The sequence below is a fragment of the Megalopta genalis genome, chromosome 3 (genome assembly GCF_051020955.1).
Source record: "Megalopta genalis isolate 19385.01 chromosome 3, iyMegGena1_principal, whole genome shotgun sequence".
Classification (NCBI taxonomy): Eukaryota; Metazoa; Arthropoda; class Insecta; order Hymenoptera; family Halictidae; genus Megalopta; species Megalopta genalis.
The window spans coordinates 16,047,181-16,062,010 of record NC_135015.1 but is presented as its reverse complement, the minus strand read 5'-3'; the positions used below and the strand labels follow the sequence as shown (position 1 = coordinate 16,062,010).

Here is a 14,830-nt window from a genome sequence, read left to right as displayed (position 1 = left end):
TTCTCGCGCGACATCTGTCACGATCTTTGACTTTCAAAGCACCAATGGAATCCGAATAAATCCAATTAAGCTTCCACGCCGACTATGACCGTCAGGAACCGTGCAACTTCCAAAGCAGCTGTCGCGAGGGGATAATAATTCTCGAATGTGGCCGAACTTTCTTCCATTTCTTTTTCGGTCTTGTGCTCAGTATTCAACTTTGATGTTCGACAGACGCAGTTCTTGCTGCCTGGCCTTTTTCTTCGGACAGTTTCATGGATCAAGATACGAATGTTAACACCTCTTTTCACGTCTTCTTATCCGTTTTCTACATTTTAGGAAAGATTCGATAATTCGTCTGTTTTATTTAGTAATTTTATTACTCGCTAAATCAGGTATTATTTTTGTTATTCTTCTGTATTTCTTAGTCTTCTGATTACACGTGAATGTTTTCTGAAACATTCGTTTGTTTTCTATATTCTGGGATAAAGTGAATTTTTTAGTAAATCTATTTCTGCTTTTGTTACTTCTCCGCGGTGTTTTCGACATTGATCTGTCTCTTTTCTATGATCTCGAAAATAAGATTATTAAAATTAAATTGAATCAACTGAATTAACGTTAAATTAGAGTTAAACAGGAAAATTTCGGTTTAGTAAATACGTTTCCGTTTTTGTTACTTTTTTGTACGATGATTTTAGACGAATTTCTTTGAGAAAATTGATTTGTCTGCTACGTTTTTGTAAAAATTCACTAACAATTTTTATTAGAATTAGCCAATTATATATCGCATCATCCATTCTAAAACGTCTTTTTTTGTAAATATTGTTCCGACTCTCCGGTTTTGTAAAATTCTACGTTAATGTTGCTTCTCTCGGTTGGCAGAATGTTCGTAGGTGAAAATAACGTTCTCGCGCGCGACTATTCCGTTCATGCGACCCGCTATGTACGTTCAAAAATTCCGAAGTATAATTTTTCTGCACGAGAATATCCCAAAAAATTCTTCCCTCTCAATTGTTGCCTCTGTTCACGATACTTCTTCAACGTCTAAAATTTCCTTGGTCTAAAAAAGGCACCTTTGTAATTGCGTTCTCCCTGTTCAACGAACCGGTGTCCGAATCAAAAGATGTCCGTCTAAAATTGTTCAGCACGAGTCCGTGCAGCGGTTTCCTTTGTCGATTCGTCCAAAATGTTGCCGGCTCCGTTTCGTCGTTCGACCGGAACACAAAAAACGTTGGTGGCCGGGGAAAAGCGGTATTGAGAGCGTCGACGGAACAAGGCGGGCCTGCCCCAACAGATGAACGATACACAGAAAAAATCCGCGTTTACATTCCATGCCGCATTTCGCCGGCAAGTTTATCGGATTCGCCCGACCTCGTTTCCCGCGACGTATTTTACCTTTCGGCACGTCGGCGAGTCAAACATCGCGGGCCCGGCTCTAAACAGTTTACAAATACCTCTCAGTGGTGGCGGGGTTTACGAATACCTTTCTCTCGCCACCAATAATAGCTGGCCGCGGTAATGCTCTAAATTTGAGTCATCAGCCGGCATTACCGGCGCGGCGGGACGATAAACATGTCAGACAAGGCCCAAGCGGAAACGTCCTCCGGAACACCGGTACCCTTTATCGGTCTGGCCGATGGAATCCCGTGATCGGAATTCCCCCGGCTTCCCGGATGCGTCCCGCGATCCCTATTACATCCTATCGTTGCACTTTTTCATTTTTTATCGTCTCGATTCGACGACCGTTTACACGAACGCCGAGGGACAGTCCCAGCGGTGCTTGAACGACTTTGAAGAATTATCCGCCGCCCGAACATCCGTTCTTGCTCGAGTCTGTGATCACGAAACTATGTTCTAAAAGCTTCCAGCTGATACATATGAGCCGTTTATCTTGAAAGTGGCATAAGTCGCTTTACCGTAATGAAAAGTGGTGATTTTTTAATGTTTATACTGAGAAAAATATCAGTATCCTGAGATAACAAATACAAGTAAATCTTCTCGAAAGTTAGCATCCATATTTTTAAACGTGTTAAAACGCAAACCCTTAAATATATCGACTTAAAAACAAAGTGACTTATGCCACTTTCAAAATAAACGGCTCATATATTCGGACAGAATTGACGAATTATACTTGCTTGTAGTAAACTATAAAAATAAAGGATCCATTTTTTATTCTTTTATAATTTCTTAGTTTTACTTTATTCTTCCATTGTTTTAGTTTCATTACGTTTTTTATTTGCCGAGCGCACCGATTGAAACAATATCGAAATAGAAACAATAAAATTAAAATTACATGCTTCGCTATAATATGTACTTTTAATTTAATGACGCGTATATTTGTTAAAAGATCAAATTTTACTCAAACGTTAACGATGTGTAATGTTTCCCTGTGTGTACATATCCTTCATCGGAAAAATTGAAAGAGACTCGCTTGAAAGTACAGTCTTTTAGTTAAAAAAGGTTTCGTCCTGAAAAATTTGCTAGTTTCTGCACGGCAAATTCGCGAACATAGCACTCATTCCACTTTTTCATCGGCAATAGATTTTTACGAGACTTTTCTCAAAAAAGGATCTCCGGAAAAATCGCTGTACCTTCGACGCCCGTTGACGTTTCTCATTGATAAAATTCCGAGTGTTACTCAAAGATCTACCCTTTCCGATGAAAAAAGTCTCATCCAAAAGTCTTCGTTACTTTTTCCGAAAATAATTCCCAAAGTATCCGTTCATCTTACCATATGATCGACAAATTACACAGCTTCCGACTTTTCCAAAAAAGGATCTTTATAAATACGAATATATTTTTTAGGAGTATTAACGTTTCTCAATGAGAAAAAATTCTGAGTACTACTAGAAGATTCGCTCTTTCAGCCACGAAAAGTCTCGTCGCAAAGGCTACGGTAGTTCCCGAAAAGAAAATTCCCAGAGACGACGTTTATTAGTCTCCGAAGCAACACCGACAGCGGCTCTGTAGTCGCTCGAAAACTGTCTCGCGCGAGCATCTCTGAAAGGAAGAGGCAGCGAAACCCCCGCGGCTCACGACATTCTCGAAAAGCGTAATTGACCCGGAAGTTAGACTAACGATATTTTGAGGCAGCGAGTTACGCGACTCGCGGAGGTAATGCGCTCCTCGAGGACGCGCAGAATTTCAGGAGATTATTCGGGAACAAGCCTGGTTAATCCCGGAGGCTCTGGAACGCGGCCGCGCGCTCGTGTAGACGTCGGGAACCACGTTTTACGGCAGCGATCGTCGACCTTGCCATGATTTGACGGCGCTAATCTGCCTGGAGATTGCCCAAAAACCATTCCTGCGGTCCGCGGGAGCCCTAGATCTAGAGATTTTCCGAAACCGCGTCGAGACCTGCTCGCGCATGCATTATATTCTTTGCTCTGCCGTTCGTTCTGGACATCTGTCGTTATGCGATCTACATAATCGTGTAATGGAACACCGAGCACGGATGCCTGGCGATTTTAATCCAGCGGATTCTGTGTTCGCGCGTCCTCGCGCTGGCCGGTACAATTGCGGCGGATCAAAATCTGCGGAAAGATTTCCGTCTTCGTCGCTGAACATCTCGCATGTTTGATTTTTTAAATTGCTGAGATTATGAACATTTCCTTTCGTAGAAAATGATTGGATAAACTTCTTAATTCAAGCGCACCCTATGATAAAAATAACGAGGGGTCTTAATGAGGTTCAGTTTACTTATTTTTATGAAGCTCGTCTCGCGCTCACTTTCAGATCTCGGCAGATTTAGCGTTAATGGGCGAAGAAGATTTTATGGCGCGGAAAAATATTTGTCTTCGGTGGTGAATGTTTTAAACACCTTCTCGCAGTGCAATATATTCGTAGGATGTTTTAAAAACACTTTTATACAGCCCATGATATTTGCACGATTTTCTGAACAATTTTTCTTTGAAGTGCATGCAATTTGTGCAATGTTCCAAACACTTTTTTGTACTGCATCACATTTGTACGATGTTTTAAACAATTTTCTGCGGAGCATTATAATTCGTACAACGTTTTAAACAGTTTTCTATGGCTCATGGCATTTGTACAATGTTTTCAACACTTTCTTGCAGTGCATACAACATTTTACAATGTTTTAAACTCTTTTCTGTATTATATTGGTACAATGTTTTAAACACTTGAACGAAGTCCATGACGTTTGTACAAATTTTTTAGGACCTTTTGTACTACATTTTCTACTACAATATTTTAAACGTCTTTATCTAAGTTCATGATAGTTGAAAATACAGTAGATACAGTAATGTCTCCCTAACTGACGCTCAGATTGTGCAGAAAAATGGACAATTTGGGAAGAGGAAATACGATTGTTCGAGCTTTTGCAGCTCGTTTTTATAGTTGTTGACAATTCGTGACTATAAATATGAACCGCAAGGATCGAATAATCGTATCTCCTCGCTCTAAATTGTCCATTTTTGTGGACAATCTGAGCGTCAATTAGAGAGACATTACTGTAGTTAGAAATATTAAGTCTACCGGAAAGTTCTGTCCGTGTTTGAATTGAAATATAACACAATTTTCATACATTTAATAATATTTATTGTAGAATATACTTTCCATCGTTACTTATGACTTCTTGCCAGCGTGATGGCAACTTGTAAATGCCATTTTTAAAAAATGATTCATTTTCAGAGGCGAAGAACTCAACCAGTGTTTGGTTGACGTCAGCTTCAGTTTTGAATATTTTTTCCTGTAAAAAGTTTTGCAAAGAGAGAAACAAGTGATAATCGGAGGGTGCTAGGTCTGGGGAGCATGGTGGATGCGACAGAATTTCCCAGCCTAGCTCTGCGATTTTCTGACGAGTCGCCAAAGCAGCATGTGGTCTGGCATTATCATCGGTAGCCATGTTTTCACGATCGCGTCTCACTTAATAATGACACGAGACATCTTTGTTTCAGTTTATTTAGGAGAGTACATGTGTGTAAATGCAATGATAAAGAGAGATTGTCATATACGTCTCGAATCAACATGTGCATATGGATTGAAACTTGAAGTGACACTATCGGACAGAACTTTCCGGTAGACCTAATACAGTGAACTCTCCCTAATCGACGCTAAGATTGTACACAAAAGTGGACAATTTGAGGAAAGGAGATGTTGTCGACAATCGGTAACTGTAAAAACGAGCCGCAAGGCTCGAACGATCGTACCTCCCCTTCCCGAATTGTCAATTAGGGAGAATCTACTGCAGAGATATTAGAGAAAGAAACGAATGGAGAGACGGTGGTATTCGAGGTCGGATACTCACAGAGAAAAGTGAAGTAGGATGCCGAGTGACAGATGAACTTGATGAACGGTTTCCTCATGGTCTGGCCGACGACGCTGTGCGGCGCGATGATGTACGCCGCGCTGTAGAACGGGAAAAGGACACCGATCCTGACGATATCCACCGCCTGGAGGACCATGTTTTTCCGGCGGAAACCGGGCAGGCCCTCGTACCAAATCGATGCGAGGAGCTGCTGCACGTTAGGATGTGCCACGAACTGGAAATTCCCGGGTAATCTAATATCGGTCGACAGTTTCCGGTCATGTCGCCGGGAAATTCGACTTATTACACGGGTCTAATCCCGGAGAGTTTCGGACCGGTCGCGGGGCGATACCTTCAAGGTTGGCTAACGCGATTACGGCGATGCCATCTCTCGACTTTGCTGCAGCAGAGGAGAGCCTCGCGATTCCATTGGGAACGATGCGATTGAACTTTCGGAAGCGAGTTTACGCGAGCGAAATCAAATATTTACGAGGGATGGCCGGGACCGGAAGCCTGTATTTCTGCGAAGATTGACAAGCATTTAGGCGATAAGCAACGAAACGCTTGGGCATGGATGGAAAGAACACCGCGCTTTGTGAGATTGGATGCAGGTCTTCTTCTCGCTTTCTTTTTTAGCGGAGATTCTCTTGGTGGCCGTTCTTTGAAACGGTTTATTTCTGGAACTTTTTCATGCTTGTACTTTTTATGGAAGATTGGGCTCGACGATTGACAGGACTTTTCGGGGGATGTTTGTGAGGATGCATTTTTTTTTAGATGCGATGGAGGGAAGTTTATCCTTTTCGTGCTATTCGAATTATTGTAAATGTATTACATAAAATAATAACAATTACTAAATTGTATCGTAGATTGTAAAGAGAAGAAGAAATGAAAGTAAAAATGAAAAAAAGTAAAAGAATTTTTAGAAACATCGTCGCCTCTCAATTTAATAAAATTCTCTACAATTTCGAGTTAATTTATTCGGCAAAAATCAACGGTACGAATGATGAAATTCTTTTTAACTTCGTCTCTCATAAACTGCACACGATAAACAGCGAAAAGGTGAAATTAAAGATATAAAATCGGGTCAATTTATTCCATGGAACTTAGCTCCACGAAAAATATAATTCTTTCTAATTTCACCTTTATCTAAATATTCCCACGAAAATGGTGTAATACTTGCATCTCGTTTACTCGGCGGGAAACGTAAAAATAGTCGGATTGTAAATAAAGGGCGCGAGAGCAAGCGGGTGCAGAAATTGTGCGAAAAAAGGAAAATGAGTCGTATTACAAGGATCGTGCAAAAGTAAATCAAATGTGTCAAAGGATTCGGCGAAAGTAAATAAAACATGTCGAAAAATCGTGTGGGGGATAAATCAAAGGTGTCAAAGAAACGTGAGAAGGTAAACAAAACGTGTCGGGAAATCGTGGAGAAGGTAAACAAAAGGTGTCGAAAACTTCGTTGAAATTCGATGGTACCAATTGAAGCATCGTCAATAATATATAAATACGAATAATATATAAAAATAAACATTTCTGACTCACCTTCTTCTGCCGAAACTTGATGGCGAGCTTCAGCCGGTTCAGGTGCATCCTTTCGCCGTGTTCGAACGCGGGTCCGGTTGGATCATGATTCAGAAGGATCTCCAGCTCTTTGGAGCTTCTGGTGTGATCTAGCAAGGCAGTAGCGAAATCCTGGCACTGTCTCCTAAGCTCCTGCAAACAGGACCCGTCGTCGTATCGAGGAATCAGTCGCTTGCAAATAGTGTCTCGTCGCTCAGCGACAACGCGAAGTCGATGCAAGGGATATTCCAAAGTGTCGTAACTTTGCGAAAAAAAATTGCAGCCGGATTCCTGTTCCCCTTAAATTAAAGGGGAAGAAACAAACTACGTTCAGCTGCAAACGGCATCTGCGAACGAAATTTTACAAAGTCCGCGCAATTATTCGTCGAACTTGGCGATTTTCAATGCGATAAACATGGCGTCATATTTAAAGGGTTACGATAGCGAATGTGCGTCAAATTTCGAAACGGAAAGCGGCGTCTTAAAGTAGAGGTTTCAAGCTTTAATTTGAAAGAAAAGTCACCATCCTGCGATGATTCTTCGCGGAGTTATCGTCAATCAAATGTGACCACTTTTTTCTATCTTATAAACTTTTTCAGCAGCGCACTTTACTGTATTTGAATCGCTTTATGCGATGAGTTTCGAAACTTCTATACTCGAGGAGAGCAGCTGCGATAGTGTCTCGATACTTCCCGTTGTAACACAGGTAAGTTACCCGTGTCGTTCCCTCGGGTCCGATCCAAGTTACCGTCCCTGTTGCTCGACCGATTTCCGAAACTTCTTTCTCCTCGATCCGGAAAACGCGTCATCTTATTTTGCCACGGGTCTCGAACAGTTCGGCGAATAGGTCGATCGAACATAAACGACGCAAGGGAAGAGAAAAAATGGAGATCCCGGGAAAATTGTATCTTGGATGCGAAGACGCGATGATTTATTCCCCTTTGGTGCTGGCCGATCACCTGGAAGGTTTACGATCCTGGCCATTTGTTGCCTTGAGATTTATTGGATCGAAGGTTCGTAGGGAATTGCAGGGCTTCGAGGGCCCTTCCGAATCTCTTGGCCCTTTATCGAAAGCGTTTTTACAAATATATGTGGAAATTTAACTAAATCGCTCGTTAAACGATATCCGAAGTTCCATTAACGCGAGCCTATTTTGGAGAAATCTGATCTAAATGACGGCATTTCCTTTTTAAAAATATGAATAAATAATAATGGGTGAAAGACAATGAATAAATCCTGTTTTTGGTGTTAACCAGCGAGATTAATACACCGCGAATTGTATGCATCCATGACATAAATGAGTAGGTGAAATGCAAATTTGTAAAGACTTTGAAAGAATTTAAGGATACTATTATATTATTTTTGATTATTAAATGAATTCGGTATCAAATTATTAAATTTTTAACTCGTGTTTCCTATGGTTGACATAAGAAACATTCTTTTTTTCATAGAGATCATTTTTTCATAAAAATTAGAGATTTTTTTCATAGAAATTAAACTCTCTATCTCTACAACTTTGGACATTTTTTGTTCATTAACTATAAAAAGCATGCGAATGATTCTTGCACGAGACGAATCCGCAGACTCTCCCGGATGCAACGGTGTGTTTTTAATAGCCTTCGATACGTTCCGACAAGTTTGTTAAATTTTTGAAGTGAACACTGTCGTTGCAGTGATTTTCTCGGATATTTTTCGATTTACCTCGAAAAATTGAAGTTTGCAGGACAGGAATTTTACGAACTATATTTTAATTTGTCTAAAAGACGTGTTTCAGCCTTTATTGTATTAACATGGAGACCATTGAGGACGTGCAACGGAACGCTGGCGAGTCAACGAGGAACCGCATTGAATTCTATTCCAATATTTCTGGAGACGTGCGCCCAACAAAATGTCGGTTTTATGAAGACGTCAGATCGTCGTTCCGGAAAAACAGGGACGAAGCCAGGGGTGGTTTTTTCCCCGTTAAAAGTAGAAGACGGACGACGTTCAGCCTCCTGTAATCTATTCTCGTTAATCGTTTACCGATCCCCCGACAGGCTTAATCAATTTGCTATCGGGGATGATTTATTTTACCTAACCCAGACATCGTGTTCAACCGATTTGATCTTCGATGTCATAGTTGCCTGATGGTCGAAACTTCCTCCAAACTCTCTCTCTCTTCCTCTCTCTATCTCTCTATCTTCCTCTCTCTCTCTCTCTCTTTCTCTCTCTCTCTTTCTCTCTCTATCTCTGTATATCTCTCTCTTCCTCTCTTCATCTCCCTTTATCTCTTTCTACCTCTCTCCATCTCTCTCTCTCTCTCTCTCTCTCTATATATATATATATATATATATATATCTTCCTCTCTCCAGCTCTCTCTATTTCTCTCTTCTTTTCTCTTCCTCTCTCCATCTCCATCTATTTCTCTCTTCCTCTCTCCATCTCCCTCAATCTCTCTCTTCCTCTCTCCATCTCCCTCAATTTCTCTCTTCCTCTCTCCATCTCTCTCTATCTCTCTCTTCCTGTATCTATCTTTCTCTATCACTCTCGTCCTCTCTCTCTTCCTCTCCCTTTCCCTCCCCATCCTTTTCTCCTCCTTCTCCCTCCTTTGTTGATAAATTCGTGTACAGAGCGAGGATAAAGTGGGACGATTTTCTAGAAGAGCCGGTCTGAATGAGAATCGAGGATCATCGCGATCCTTGTCCGTCTTCGTAGCTCCACGATGACGAGTGGAATTTTAAAGGCTCCCTCGATTGGGATCCCGCTCCCTTTAATTTCTGTGCGGAGCCACGATCGATGATTTTCTGCTCCGAGAGCGACTCTGAAAGGATTACCCGCCGGTCGAGGGATCGAGAACCGGCTGCAGCCTCGGCCATTGTTTATCCCCGAGGAGAAAGGAAATCGAGAATACCAGTTATATTTGCAATTTTCTGTGAGAATTCGTTGGGAGACGATCGATGGGCTGAGCGATGCCTTTCGAAGCAAGTGGACTTCTTTGTAATACGGGCGATAAACCGAGAGGTTTTCAAGCTCGAGATCAAATACAAATATTAACCTTTAAGGGAGCCATTTTTCCATCAGCAACTTTCACCGCGGGACTCTTGGGGATTTAGCATTATACTCTGACACAGAGAAAATTGGAAATGTTTGCGAGTTTAATTACCTTCGGTCGTTTTGTCGACTCGTTTTTTCGGAAGGAAATGAAAACGGAATTGCTGGAAAATGTACTGCACTCGAAAATGGTCATTGAAATGATTCTCCTATGGTTTTTCTTATTATTGAATTCGATCAATTGCGGATCATTAATAAAGTAGGAGAATGCTAACGGATTTATCGTGAAAGATTTGTAAGATTTTTAAACATTTTGCGAGCAGAACAATTATTCTATTTTTCAATCAATTTCGCCAAAAAGACTCGAAAAAATGCCTGTATCTTTGAAAACTCTTGAACAGGGTCTGCGATACAAAATAAAGAAATTCTCACTTTCTATCGAGCATCGTTTCATGAAAAAATGAAGATTAAAGTTTCCAGAAAGAATGAAGATTAAAATTTCGAGAAAAAGGGTAAAATTTCCAGAAGAATTACAAATTTCCAGAGAACATAAAGAGTACAATTTCATGAAGAAATGAAGATTAACATTTCAAGGAAAAATGAAGTATTTAAAAAAAGATGAAGATCAATGTTTAGAAAATTGAAGATTAATATTTCACAAAAATGAAGATTAAAAACACATAAAAAATGGGATGCGGTGTCCGCAGAAAAAGCAGCTCGCCGAGACCGATATCTCGTGGATTTCGAATCGGCTTATTTCTCACGGACGACTTTGTTGACGCAAGGCGTCGCGTTTTCCCGCGGCGCGAACGCGCCCGTTGTTAATCCCGCGTAAACACCAGGGAACACGTGGCGCGGGATCGAGAAAACGTCTCTCGAAATACCCGGGAACGATTGTCTTGAACAGACCGGGGCGGGACGGGGTCCGTCGAACGCGAACAGAGAAAGACACGCTGTGCCCGGCGCGGCGGTTTCACGGTCGCCGCGATATTTAACGTCTCGTTATGCTTTGGTGTGATCGCGAAGTACCGCGGCCACTCGGTGATATTAGGAAAACATCCCGGTCGTTACGTGTATCGCTTTGATGTAGTAAATATTTGATTTGGCACCCGGCGCGCGGCCGTGCGAGCCACGGCCTCGTTCTCATCCGTCAAGCGGCCCCTTTCGCACCTGAAAATCGACCCGGCCCGTTTCTGCCGATATGGAAATCAGTGGGTTTCGATCTTTGATAAGATTTAGGGCGTTCGATATTTTTTTTCGTTCTTCGAAATACAGTAATGTCTCTCTAATTGACGCTCAGATAGTCCACAAAAATGGACAATTTTGGAAGAGGAGATACGATTGTTCCAGTCTTGCGGCTCGTTTTTTATGGTTATCGATTGTCAACTGCTATAAAAACGAGCCGCAAGGCTCTAATAATCGTATCTCCTCTTCCCAAATTGTCCATTTTTCTGCACAATCTGTGCGTCAATTAGGGAGACGTTACTGTATCTTGTGATGGTCGCTGCTCTCCGCACAGTGTGGAGAAGAAAAAAAATAGATATTGATATGCACCCTTGTCACACCTCTTGAGTTTTTTGTACAGTTCCTTGGTAAGATCATATCGCAGTTTCTTTTAGTGCATTTATGTGTTAGATGCTTTAGGTTTCCAGCAAAATTGTCTTTAATGTTACTGCAACAATTTCTTATGCAGAATGAACATTTTCTATAAGGAACAGAAAGTGTTAATTCCATTCAGTTTCAGAGAAAATTGTCTTTATTGTTACAAAATTTACAAAATATTGTATTGCAAAATTTTTCGACACACAGATTTTGAAAGCAATGATTTTTTTTTATTTGTACTAGTCATAGTTGCTCCGTGTTGCAAATGAAATTGTTTTTAATATCGCTGCAACAATTTATGGTACACGATAAACAATTTCTATAAAGAATAAAAGGTATTAGATCGTATCAGTTTTAAGGAAAATTGTCGTTGATATCGCTGCAACAATTTTTGATGCACAACGTGTATTCTCCATAAAGAAAGCACATATCACTGCTCTTCAATTTCAAGCAAAATCGATACACGATTAACATTCTGACATCATTGGCTCTGAGTTTCAAGCAAAATTCTCTGTCATAGTAATTGCAACAATCTCTCGAGCAGAACGAACATTTTCAATAAAGAAAGTAGACCATCGACGTACGATACTCGAGTAGAAAGGGAACAAAGATTGATTACCCGTGGAGAGGATGTTTCAAGTAAACGATCAGTCATCGAGGCAATCAATTTTATTGAGAAAAATGAAGTTTCGCGGGAAATCTCCTTAACAGTATTACCAAAGTTGGTTACCGCGAACTCTTCCAAAGAAAGTAACATCGAACTAGAATTTCTTCAGGGTACATTAGGTTCGCATTGGAATCTTCGGACAAGCTGCACCCCAAAATTTTAATAAAACAGTCTCGGGCATATCGATTTTCACGAGAGAAAAGGAATATAGGAGAAAAGAGAGCTTCGGACAAGAGACACGCACGGTCGATTGCAGAAATCATAAGTCTAGACAGTCGAACGCAGACGGCCGAGTCGATGGTACTTTAAATAACGAATAAAAGGAGCACCCGAAACTCCCCAGTTGCACACGGTGACCGATTTTTCAAAGCTCCGCGAGGTTCCTGCAGGATGTCTGGAAAGTATCCGAGTGGCAAGAAGAATGCGTCTTTCTCCGGCGAGAGCGCAAAATAAATCACGAATACGTTTGCAAAGACGGAAGAAAAGCCTACGCCGTTTTTATGGCTCGTTCTTCCGGGGTTTCTCAAAGACGCGACTCGTCTCTCTCGCTCTCTCTCCTCTCTCTCACTCTCTTTCTCTGTCGGTCTTTCCATTTTTCTTTTATACTTTTAATACCTCCGAGAAACGATGCGTCGCGGAAAACGCTCCGGCTTTTCCCGGTGAATCATCGCGATACATTTCCAATGCGGCTCGCAGGAAACTGAATTCTTTTTCTACTTGAACCGCGAAACCGTCTTCGATTCTTTGTCATGAGGAAACGAACTTTTGTGCCCGAGGGCAGGAAACGAATATGCAATATAACATCTTTATCATTGCTTATAAAAATGATTCACTGCCGGAAGAAGTTGACGAGAGAGAGAGCGAGAGGAAAAATGTCTCTGCGAGGATTTCTCTGCGAGATAAAAATGATTTGCATCGATCTCGAGGAACGGAAATTCAAGAGAAATATATTTCTCGTTTGGATGCGATTCCAATTGTTCCAATTCCGATCGTTCTTCTCCGAACTCGAAATCTCCGCAAAAACATTTCTTGCTCGTGTCACCTCGGGCGACGTATAAGAACGCACGAGCGACGCTAGTTTTTGTACACGGCATCGAACTCAGCTGATCATGCTCGATGCTAGAACAAGTAAACAATCGGCAAGAATATACACAAAACGATCGCACGTTTATAACGAAGACATTTGAAAAATATAAAAATACCGTTGCGCTATTTTCATCCAATCGAACTTATTAAACAACGAAATCAGTATCTACGTTGCTCCTATATTTTGTAGTTAATGCTGACAATTTTTAATTCTCCTAAAAATCTGCGTTCAAAAGAGACTAAGAAGACATACGTGCATCGGTAATTATTATTAAGAACCACATCGTTCATACTAAAAAAAAAAATATTGTTCATACTTGAAACACGAAAAAACATTCTTGAAATCGTTCAAAATTATCTTTCACAAGAATCTAACATATTGCGAGGCTATAAAAAGATCAAAGACAAAGATTAAAATCGAGAAAGAATAGAATAAAAACATAATTAATTATTTCCTCCGTCCTACGTAATTACAGTGACTATTCATTTAATGAATAATAAATATTTAATGAATATTCATTCTGTCTGTTTGGTCGTTCCATGAAAGATCGTGTTGACAAAACGGCGAAGTAAAATAGGAAGCGAAATTATTTATCAGATCCGCGAATAAAAGGAACGAAAGAATGCGAACGAAAGCGAATGAATAATTGAAAATTTCGTTACCACGGTGCCTGCGAACATCTCCGCTCTACGGAATCCGCCGCCATTTTCGAGGATCTACAGTGGATCACGGAAAAAGCAATCGGACCGAGAGAAAAGTAGGACGAGCACCGGGGAACGGAGACTTCGAAGTTCAGGGGTTGTTTTATATTTTCCTCCGACGGGTTCGCGGACACTTTTTCGGACCGAGATCACGTTCCTCCGAGCAAATTGAATTTCGCGGTATGTTTCTCGGCATCACCCGGGATTACTTCCGGCAGAGTTATCGTTACCCACCGGAACGTGGGCTTGGATCCATCCGAAATTCGAGATACTACCCTAATTGACCGAAGATGTTCTCAGTCGCTCAAACCAGCTCGCGCGTCGAACACACGACTTCTTCGTTGAACTCTTCGGAACTGCAGAATTTTGTCCGCAATCGAATCTACCGCGAACTTCAAGATTGAAGCTTGCCCTTGGGAGTAAGACCTCGAATATCGATGTACGATTTTTTTCTGCTGTTTCGTCGAGGTTCGAACGAAAAGCGTGCCATCGTTTTCGAAATAGTGTAAAGTACATCGTGACTGAACTTGTACCTCGTTTTAGCGTTATGAAACGGTAAGAAAAAATCGTAGAACAAATTTATTGGACTCGTTGGAAAAAGGAAGCTTCAATCTTGAAATCTGTGGTTTGTTTAGTCACGAAACAAAATTTGTTAATATTTTTACAAGCGTTTTAAGATCGAGTATTTGGAAGATGTATGTCTTCAGTTTCTCACTTGCTATCGTGCAAAATTATGCGATGCAAAATATTTTCGGTGAAAACTGAATTATGGCATGCGAAAGTAGCGGCTTCAAGGTTTAAAATGAGACCCGTTGTAACGTCGCGCGATTTTTCTTAACGAAGTTATTGTCGTTTAAATATCGAGGTGACTGCCTCCTTTTGTCGTTGCAAGCAATTACCATTTTTGAAACAAGTTTTGTACACATTGCTTGGTT

General features: G+C 41.0%; 1 protein-coding gene across 7 annotated transcripts in view; it reads right to left on the bottom strand.

Moving 5' to 3' along the window:
- The window catches only part of Trpgamma (Transient receptor potential cation channel gamma), a 215,971-nt gene that overhangs the window by 19,187 nt on the left and 181,954 nt on the right, over window positions 1–14,830 (bottom strand). For all 7 annotated transcript variants that reach the window (XM_076520200.1, XM_033478271.2, XM_033478270.2 and 4 more), the window contains exons 9-10: window positions 6,791–6,961; window positions 5,249–5,483 (exon numbers count right to left, since the gene is read on the bottom strand). In XM_076520200.1, coding sequence (XP_076376315.1) covers window positions 5,249–5,483; window positions 6,791–6,961 — 406 coding nt within the window. The remainder of the gene's footprint in view (window positions 1–5,248; window positions 5,484–6,790; window positions 6,962–14,830) is intronic.